At 38.3% G+C, this 11007-nt stretch overlaps 1 protein-coding gene across 1 annotated transcript; it reads right to left on the bottom strand.

The window, feature by feature from the left end:
* Positions 1-3275: 3275 nt before the first annotated feature.
* Positions 3276-8680, bottom strand: LOC146166999 (heparan sulfate glucosamine 3-O-sulfotransferase 1-like). The gene is made up of 6 exons (XM_083389039.1): positions 8552-8680; positions 8190-8314; positions 7435-7601; positions 6091-6265; positions 5507-5699; positions 3276-4827 (listed from the first exon to the last, which is right to left on the bottom strand). Exons 1-6 carry the CDS (start codon positions 8646-8648, stop codon positions 4469-4471), a joined length of 1116 nt encoding a protein of 371 aa, XP_083245165.1. The 5' UTR covers positions 8649-8680; the 3' UTR covers positions 3276-4468.
* Positions 8681-11007: the final 2327 nt, after the last annotated feature.

The raw sequence follows: 11007 nt of genomic DNA, 5'->3' as shown, positions 1-11007 counted from the left end.
ACCAATCGCTTTTATTGGCCGATACAACTTCAGACAAATGAAGCGGTAATGTTTGCCATCGTCCCACGCACGTAAACACATAATTAAGTCAATTGTGAGTTTACAGATTGTTTCTAGTACTAGCAACTGAGTTATTGTTTCGAGCATGTGGCGCGCGGACAACACGTCACGGCAACGTAACGTGGCGTCACTTGCTTTCATCGTTCGAGTCCCCAAACGCTTTACCTTTTCATTATTTATTTTTTTGTAGGAAAATAAAAGAACTGTTATTTTAACGTTCGTTTTGTAAATATATCAAAAAGAAAAGATGCCAGAGAGCAAACGATTTACGTGTTGAGCGCAAAAAAGATTGTTACTCCTAGCATTTATTCTGATTTATGATTTGACTTTTGCTTTTCTTCTAGACGTGTACATCTCGTGTACATTTCGAAAACCTAACGTTAACTAAGGACATAATGGTTTGACGAAAAGCACACTTTACCACACATATTCTCACCTGGATACATTTAAGTTTTACCATTGGAAGTGCAAACGTGGGAAAATGACCTTAGAATCGTTTAAATTTAGAATCGTTTTAAAGTTTTTTAAATTTTTACTATCTTTCAAAATAACAATATGGTAATTATGTTTGTTCTTGTTTGTTTGTTTTTTATTATCACCAGGGCTGCGGGGTCGGAGTTCAACTCGGGACTCGACGAAGTCGGTTTGTTTTGCTGGAGTCGGACTCGGGACTCGAAACTCGAGTAAGACCACGTAAGCCTACCCGAGTCCCGAGTCCGACGTGCGCATGCGCAATATTGTTGAATGTCAAACTTTGCTGCAGAGTCGCACTCGACCAAATCGCACATTTGGCCGGTGTCGGACTCGGGTTATTTTTACGCGACTCCAGCCCTGATTATCACTAACAGGTAAGACGTATATAGCCTTTACCTTTATGGCCCGTGGTCAAGCAGTTAAACAGCAATCATTCAATTTGACTAACCAGTCCCCTCTATATACTTTAGCACAGTTAATATGATATACAGGCTACCTTTTGAAGCTGTCGATGGAATAAACAGTACATGCATGTAGCCGAATAGTTCTACTTGTTGCTGTGCGAATATACAAATCTCGTCTTTACTCATATATGTGGCCCGCGACATCATTTTACGTGGCCCGCGAAGCACTGTTGAATTATAATGCGGACCGCTGAGGGTTCAAAGGAACATAAGTGATCAACGAACAGTAATCCTACTGCAATTGTTTGGTTATGATTACATTTTCCTGTTATCATTAAATAAACCAGTTTTGTACAGTTCACCGAATTCGGATCCAGGGGCGGCAAGAACGCCTAATTTCGGTATGTGTTAGACCGGTTTAAGAGAAGCCGCAGTGCGCCCAATATAGAACTTTCTAAAATAACTATTTTGCGAACTTATAAGTTATATATGCATTTTGTTTTTCGTCTTTTTAATATTAACATAACATAAAAAGTACGAACCTTTATAAATTACTATTCATTTTGTCCGAAAGACTTAAGTCAAGTCAAGTAATTTTGTCCAAATGACTTAAGTCAAGTCAAGTCATTCAAAAACAGTGACTTAAGTGCACTTAAGTCAAGTCATTGACTTAAGTCATTACAACACTGAATGCTAACCTCCACTACAATATAATGTTACAGTATTAGAAGTAATTGTTAGTTGTCGTGATTGCAGCGATTGTTTTATATTGTGAATAAACAAAGGAAATTTACTGTATAAAAAAAAATTAGGTATTTTTTTTTAATTTAGGGGGGCTTGCGTGCCATTTATTTGGTGGCGTGCCACATTTGGCACACGTGCCGCTTGTTGGACACCCCTGTTTTAGAGGTTTTTACCTTGACTTAAGGTTTTGTCAAATACGCAAATTTTTCGCCCACCATTTTTCCATGTCTCATAACACTCTATTTCATTTGTGCTTAAGTCTGACTATAGCACCATATTCTGGAGCTTATAAGTCTTTGATGATGCTTTGTGACGTCATTTTTAAACATTTCATGCCCCGATCAAACAAAAATCGTCCATCATCCTCTTCTGGTACGCATGTAGCCTACTTTGTGTGGCCCGCAAATAATATGTAAGAAATATTGTGGCCCGAGGTGCTGTCAACCTTGAACCACCCTGATATAGACCCTCGATCGAATTCTTACTAAATCGTTGCGAAAATAATTTATCAGCTAAGTGTCAATCTTTAGAATTTGGAGATCGTGCATTGTTTTAGGCCAAGTGTACGAGTATTTTTTAGGAAACGAAAAGTTCACTTTTTACGAAAATAATGTTTACATTCGTCTATAACAGTGCGTCCTAAACTTTTTCAACTTGCGAGCCCCCATTTGATTCCTTGAAATAATGGGCCTTTTAACAGGAGGCAAATTGAAACAAACCAGTGCAATTGTTACTCTAAAAACTGAGGCAAAAATACATGAGAATAATGTGCTCATCTAGTATCAGGGAATCGACACAGTTTGCGAAAACTGTTATGAAAATCTATGCGTAACTTAGTTTTGGGTTTTTAAGATAATTTTGTTGGTAAAAATATACTTTAAAAATCTTGTAAACCATTGTTTTAAACAGCGAAAATCGTGTTGGAATATTTTGTACGTATGTAAACGTTATTCTAGTAAATATTTGTCGAAAAATATTAACAACAAGCACCACAAAAGTGTTTCTTAAACTGGTAAACCGTTCACACCAGGATTATAATTATAAAAAGGGTGAATCAACAGATAGGCTAGTGGTAAATAAAGGGTGTTGACTTATTACAACTTGTTGATTGTTTTTGTTGCTAACACAGTTTAAAAAAATACAACACACATTATCAGCCGTTAATATTAGTATGGGCCACCTGAGACAAGTTAAACCTTGGAAAACTGGCACTTCCTTATATCAAATGCATATCATATATCATGCTTTCTTGAGCAGAAAACTAAAAACACCTCTTGGAAGGGAGGGACGTAGAAACATACAATTCAGTCGCATTTCAAAAAACGTTTATTTAAGATCCTTTTATCTGTAGATGTGAGTTTTTTAATCGAAATGCGTATCTAAATAGCAAATGCACAAAATCCTAAAATATCGTTATATTATGGGGATATTATTGCCATAGTGTTGTGGTCGATACGAAATGCATATGTTGTGCTAAGGGTGAACAAAACTGAAAAACTTAAAAATAGAGTTAGCTCCACCAGGCAACATATCAATAAATATAAATCGCTCTTCTGGTGTAAAAAGTATAAACCAGAAGAGCGATTTAAAACTGAAAAAGTTTAACAAACGCTGCCGTAAAAAGCGGAACACCAGACATTTAGTCTTTTTTCTGTGGGTATGAATACTAAGTCGTTCGCGTTCACGCCATTTCTACTTACACTATCGTGTGATTAACCGAACTTGCATAAACAAAAAGTAAAGCGCTAATCGTTTGCTAGGCCTTGTTTTATATATTAAGGATTCTTAATAGAGTACTTGCCTGTTACGTTTCTAGCATAACGTGATCTAATATGGCTTCCATCCTCGTATAGTTAGTCACGCCGATGTGCGAAAACCGCGAATATACTCTTTCATAGGGGTATAAGGTCTTAGCGAGGTTTCGAAGCTATCATACGTTCGCCACGGTAAGGTGCGAAAATAACTTTGCACGACCACGTTAATATGCAAAAGCAAGCGAGCGCGCTAAGGGCTGAGCTAAAATGCGAAAGCAGTACGCGTTCATATTTTTCCTGACAAATATTTAAGTATAGGTAATACCTTGAAAACGAGGGGACACTGCGATTAGTCATGCAATAAATACTGGGCATTTTTCGTTTTATAGTAATCGCACTCCGACAAAGGGCTGGAATTTAAATTTTTTTAATGGATTTTAGTAATGCATTATCGACACGCGGTAAATTCATATTAAACGGAGACTATTTTAAATAAATTACTTTCTACAGCAGTGTAAAAATAAATATAACAGCTCAAAAAATAAATCTAAAAGGGAAACTACTGTAAGACGAAAATTAGTGCTAAAGATCAAAAGCAAAGCATCAATTTTAAATCACACAGTGGCAAGCCTGGTTTTGATGCAAATTTTAGGTATCCATCGTCACCGCTACCACCCCTCATTCCGTACCCCAGAAGGAAGTCATAGTTAAAATATATTCCCCAGTCAAGGTCCGAATTAAGGGTACTATAGGCATAAGGCTGTTTACTAGAGAAGAATTTTGCAACTCAAGCTACAAAAAACTCACACACAAGGCACATATTGACTCGACTCAGTCATTCGTTTTTAAGAAAAAACTGTACTGTACTGGTACTAGATCTGTATAATCATCAGCCTTACAAAAATTTAACCTTAAATCAATTTGAGGGAATTTTCCCAGGGCCTAAGCCTTAGTAGCCTAATGGTCAATCCGCACTGTCCCAGCCTAAATCCGGAGTTTTTTTGGTAAATTTCGCCCTATGTCAGCGAAGCATCAGGTCCAGTCGAATCTTTTGCCTAGCAGCTTGTACAAGTCCTCGTTGGGCTGCCGGTAAAAGTCGCGCAACAGCTCAATGCTCCTCGGCAACATTTTCCGCTTTCCACCGCGCGTCCGCGTTTTGGAAGAGGGTAAGCACTTAAGCAGGCCATCGCGCCAGTGCTTGTAGCAGAAGTAGCCTGTTTCTGGATCGCGCACAAAATCCTGCCGAAAAATGAGCTTCTGAAGCCCGGCAAATTCCTGCAGTCGTTCGAAGACCGTGCCCGGATCATCGAACATCTCGTCGCCGTTGATGATCATGAGGTTCGACTCGTTGTAGTGCGGCAGCCAGCGGTTCAGGTGCAGGGCGTACAGGCCTGCGCAGAGTAAGTTAAAGATACTTGGTATAACAACAAACACCGTATCACCATTTGAAACAGTGGTGAACTAAATATGTCCACAAAAAATTATAATTACTTTTTTCCTAGCAATATGTGGTGTGCATTTAGACCTACGCCAAACAGTTAAAACACAAATCTTCTTAGGACGAACAGATTGGAATTTGTTGTATGTGTTGTACGCATGTTTTATTTTAGTATTCCGAAGTGCCATTATCTTAAGTGGTTAAACTGCGAATTTTGTAGGGTTAAAGTGTTTGACGGTAGTGCTAAATCGAAGATTAAATGCCGATACCAATAGAACAAAAACCTATTTATATGGTCAATACATGTGGTTCAAAACTTCGGAACCACCTACAAATGGAACCCCCTACTATGATCAAAATTTAGCATAAACCAAACTAAATAAGGTTTGGATGCCAGGTAAATTAATAAATAGGTAAACAAAACCCTGACAAATGGCAAATTCTCAAGTTTAGTATAAAAATCCAAATATCATCATAATTCCTGATTATTGATGTCGAATAATATCGTAAGGGAATCGATACCCGTACCAAGTTTTTGATGCCCGTCTTTCAGAAATATTTTCCAAATACTTTGTTTTGCAATAGTAAACCGTAAATAATGTAGCTGCCGGATAGGTCGTGTGATCAATTACCTGTAGTTAGTATTGTGCTCATGTAACTTCGTTGATGCAAGTGAATTAGTTTGTTTGATTCCGACAGGTCTTTTAAGCCGTTCCACGGTTTTATGTAGTTCTTCAAGTAATACACATAGTGCTGTAGGTAGTCGTCCATCGTGTTGTATTTATGGACGCCTGTCACTTGCTTGGTAATGTTGTATAGCACCCACTGCATCAAAAACAGGAATCGTTTTCAAATTAAAGCCTTTTTTTAAACTTTTTTGCCTACGTTACTTTCGTTGTATGCTGAAATATGTCGTACCTTTCCTATAGGAGTTTAAGGAAGCTTTATCTAATCTGTATAATATAAATCTAACACTTTTTTACCGATTTTTTATTTTCAGTATCCACAGACAGCGTAATTGAAGGTTTTGGCCCATTATTAGCAATTGTTTATAAAAATCCACCTTCCTCCCAAATGAATGAATATGCAACGGAAGAGTCCTGACGTGTATAACCCTTCCTTATAATAAAATAATATATGCAACTAAAATTTGGAGTCCCGACGTGACTATTTCAAACAAAGCTTCTTTAGCCTTAATCATTCTTTTCCCACTTACCTCGTGTACAAAATCGGAAAATGCCCGCTTCACGGGGTCGCATATGATTAAAACGAGCTTGGCGTCGGGTACGGTCTTCGATATGTCGCCGGGCATTGTTAAGGGAGGAAAGCTGAAGTAGGCTGGGGTTTTCTCCCACACGAACGAGCCATTCGGCACCATGGGCATCATCTTTCTGTGTAGTAATGCAAGTGTTACACCCATACGCGAAACATTCCGACGGGAGTTTTAATACGTCATGGCTCGGGATGTCTAAAACTTAAAAATTATTTTTTTCGGGTTGCAAATCAAGACATAACATAGTGCTGGAAAACGGGTATCGGGTTGAGTATCGGATCGGAACCTATACCATCCGAGTATCAAGCTAGTAGCGATACCACATCAGGTATCGACTCTTATCTGCTATTATCGGATATACCTTTTCATGTTCTCCATACTGTTTGTCATTATGTAGCAAGGCAAGTCACAGTACAATGAGAACAGTAGCATAGTAATTCAATTTTTAAGTGTGTCTGTGTGTCTGTGTGTCTGTGTGTCTGTGTGTCTGTGTGTCTGTGTGTCTGTGTGTCTGTGTGTCTGTGTGTCTGTGTGTCTGTGTGTCTGTGTGTCTGTGTGTCTGTGTGTCTGTGTGTCTGTGTGTCTGTGTGTCTGTGTGTCTGTGTGTCTGTGTGTCTGTGTGTCTGTGTGTCTGTGTGTCTGTGTGTCTGTGTGTCTGTGTGTCTGTGTGTCTGTGTGTCTGTGTGTCTGTGTGTCTGTGTGTCTGTGTGTCTGTGTGTCTGTGTGTCTGTGTGTCTGTGTGTCTGTGTGTCTGTGTGTCTGTGTGTCTGTGTGTCTGTGTGTCTGTGTGTCTGTGTGTCTGTGTGTCTGTGTGTCTGTGTGTCTGTGTGTCTGTGTGTCTGTGTGTCTGTGTGTCTGTGTGTCTGTGTGTCTGTGTGTCTGTGTGTCTGTGTGTCTGTGTGTCTGTGTGTCTGTGTGTCTGTGTGTCTGTGTGTCTGTGTGTCTGTGTGTCTGTGTGTCTGTGTGTCTGTGTGTCTGTGTGTCTGTGTGTCTGTGTGTCTGTGTGTCTGTGTGTCTGTGTGTCTGTGTGTCTGTGTGTCTGTGTGTCTGTGTGTCTGTGTGTCTGTGTGTCTGTGTGTCTGTGTGTCTGTGTGTCTGTGTTTTTTTTGTACTGTGTGTCTGTGTGTCTGTGTGTCTGTGTGTCTGTGTGTCTGTGTGTCTGTGTGTCTGTGTGTCTGTGTGTCTGTGTTTTTTTTGTACTGCTTGTTTGTACGTTGGTGCTTGACTGTTTGTGTGGGCGTTTCTCTGTGTGTGCAGTTAATGCAATGCCAATAAAACTACACTAACGTGTAATCGGACAGAGGCCTGTTGTTACGTTCGTCAAAGAAGTGCGTTTCAAGATGTCCTGTAGGAAATCGTATAGAAGGATGCCACTGTAGAATGTGGTGGAGAAAATGGGTTCCGCATTTTTCCACGCCGATTCCGATAATGTCCGCATTCCGTTGCCGCTTCGGCTGCGTCATAAGCAAGTTACAGTTTATACAAGATAACAAGTTATAAGATGTTCATGAAGTCATTCATTAGGTACCTTTTGCAACGCCTAAAATAGGGTCCTTATTAAACGGCGTATTTAAAGCCTATAAGGGCTTATTAATACAAAAAACGGTTAAAGAAGGCTTAAAACAGTTGTATAGCGGGGAGCGAAATTGGATATCTCCGACACTTAATATTTTTTAAAACACGCTGAAGGCTTCTTAACCGCCCGGCTACACTCTCCTCAGGGATGACACCCCGACAGGTGGTGAGAAAAAAAGTGGATGAGTGTAAAGAAATTAGCGATAAAGAGTGTGGCAAAACAGATGTAAAGCTTGGAAAATTTCAAATATCGCACTGAAACTTTTTAATTTAACATACAAGCATAACCGTAACTATCGCATTTTTCCTAACTCATAACTTTTAAAAAAGGTACCTCCCTTATTGTGTAACGACAACAAGGTCTAAGATATAATATTATAAATTTGATATGCCCAACATGCAAATGACGCTTACACTTATAGCCTAGTTTGCAGTAATTTTTCACTGCGACAAGTTCTCATTGATACCTTATGAGCAAGTTCCTCTTTGATTCTCATCCAAGTCTGATTTCGGCTTTCAATCTCGTTGTTCTGCTTAGAATTTTCGGGTACCGCATATTCCAATTTTTTCGCGAACGTCGAATAGGCTGAAACTGGAAGTTAAATAAAGTTGTAGGATCCTGGTGACTTGAAAAAGAACGTTAAGCCTTGCGCTACTGTGGTGCTTGCGCGGACTAAATTCTTAAAATAAAGGTTTCCCTGGTTTAGAATGTCTTTGAATAACATTAAAAACTCCGAAAATGTATAGTGACTTTATAGACGAGTATACAGTAAAATGGACAATATCCTTATAGTTTTCTAAATATTAACACTTATTTCATTCAACCTACCTTGTAAAGTTAAATCATCGAATGTAAAAATGTAAACTAGCAGAATACAAGAACCGAATACCAATACTGCAGTGGTTTTATAAATAAATGAAGCCATTTGGTTAGATCAAAATATGCATTATTTACCACCTGAAATGATAAAACAAAAGCAAATGTAGCTATATTTCAAACATTCATATCTGTGATCAAATATTTTCAAAGACGCATATCTGTGATCAAGCCCTTCTGGAGTCGTAGGCTACTGACCAACGATAACGCCACACATATAGTACACAAGATGCCTTTGGAAAGGCTTACGAAATCAGTCGCCATAATCAGAATTTTCGTGCTAACAAGGCGACAGGCCAGAAAAACTACTAGCCTGCTGTGGGGTTTGAACTCACGACCTCAGGCGAACGGGACCGTCAGTCCGTCACCCTTTCAATCGGGAACACACAACAAGACCTACAATGCAACAATACCTAAAGCAGAAAAATCTATAATGCCATATTATTAAACCAATGACATAATAAAGCCAAATACGCAGTAATACCCACGGCAAACTGATATTGAAATGGTCTAAATTAAAAATAAACCCGACGGAATAAGTTTTAAATTCAAGGGAATAAGTCCTAAATGGCTAAAATAACGCCCGAGACTATATAGGACCTATAGTATAAGTCATAGTATATAAGCTTTTCTATAGTATATAAGCCTTTCTATAGTATATAAGCCTTTCCTAAAGAATATTTTTTAACTGCAATAAGTACCGCGTTGGCTTTGCTAAATCGTATAAAATTCGTCCTTTTTGCCGTTTGCCATAAAAAATCGCATATTTCGTATTTTTTATTTTTATTTAGAATTGCTATTAATACACCAAGACATCCACTCAGTTAGGTGAAAGTGTGACATTCGTAAAAAGTAACGCTAGGTGTATTAAATTTAATGTCAACAGGCTTTAGGGGCTACAAACTTATTTGGAAAATAAAAATAGTGCTGCAAGGCATTGGTAAACTTTTAACCTACATTATACTTTATTAAAACCTTAAAATCGAAGAGCGTTAAAGTGCAAGCAGCTTGTAAATTAGGCTGGGTTTACAGCACAGAGCGGTAAATCACAGGTCAAGTTGTGACCAATTGTACCTGATACCTCAGAAAATGTTTACCATGACTGGAACACTATATGTATATTGTATAAGTAAGTAGGTTGACAAATTTTGTGTCTTTTACCGAAAAGAACAATATAGGTTTTCAAAAATAGTATTCAAAGATTTGTTTGGCCGTAACAACTTGATAAAACACCATTTTAAAATGTTACTTAATACTTAACGTATATAAATAAAGCTGGCTTTAAACAAATATAAAAACAGAATATTGATGGCTAAAAATCTATTACACTATCTGTGTACTTTTTTATTAGTTTAGCCTACTAAGTAGGCTGCTTTACAAATAATCTTGTATTGCCAAAGCCTTCTCGAAACCTGACTGGTTTTACACATGGCGCCAACACAACGTAATAGGTGTAGAAATACAGTTTGTGAGGCGCAACGTTTTGTTAGTTCGCTTTTTTCTTTTCCAACTGAGAAACCTGTTCAGTTTAAACGGAGTGGTAAGCACTTTACGAAAGTCAACTTTATTCGTGTAGATTGTTGAATAGCAAAGTCTTAAGTTATCTTGCTTCTTTCTATCTGTGCTAGCTAAGACTCTGGCTAATCTACAGACGTTAAATGCAACACTAATAAGGGTTTCTGACTATAGAAAAGCCACATGCAACTTTTACTTACCTTTGAAAATACCTTACAGCCCTGGTGCTATGCTTTACAAAGCACTGGTAGGTCTTTCAACTGACGAATAAAGTGGAAAGTGACCAGCACGCTTTCTAAGTCAGTTGTCAAATTTAAAACTAAGTCTTCATAAACTGGTTTGTGCAGTAAGTAAATCTGACCGCCTGAACTGTTTTCTTGACACCCGGGGCTATATACGACTGCAAGCGTTTCTTGTGGAAAACTTCTAATTACCAGTGTACATTTTTTTTAAATGAAGTCCCAGTCAAGTCATGTGTAAAATAATTTAAGTTTGAGAGCTTTGACCACAGTGAAGAATATTATTGCGACAACGATTAACAGTACTTCAGGTATTTACGATACATCCAATCCTTTTACCGCCGTAACGTACGCGATCAGAACTCCACGATAAACAATACATGTAACTGCTAGTTTTCACATAAATTTTGCCATCATTTAAATACTTAATACAAGCTTCTTCACCGTGTGACGTAAGGACATGGCCTGGTACTTGGAAAGCATGGCGTTGATTAAATTTCCTAATGTTAAAGTAGCGGTTTGCGCTCCATATTGTTACCGGGTTGAAACTCCGGTCAATCAATTGAAAAGTCTGTTGGATTGTGACGTCGTCACACCAGCCTGTGTGAATTCATCAAACCGTCAACATATTGCTATACATAGGCTTGCCATTTT

The sequence above is a fragment of the Ascidiella aspersa genome, chromosome 1, assembly GCF_963924565.1.
Source record: "Ascidiella aspersa chromosome 1, kaAscAspe10.2, whole genome shotgun sequence".
Taxonomy (NCBI): Eukaryota; Metazoa; Chordata; class Ascidiacea; order Phlebobranchia; family Ascidiidae; genus Ascidiella; species Ascidiella aspersa.
The sequence above is the reverse complement of the archived record's forward strand: the minus strand, read 5'-3'. Positions and strand labels throughout refer to the sequence as shown.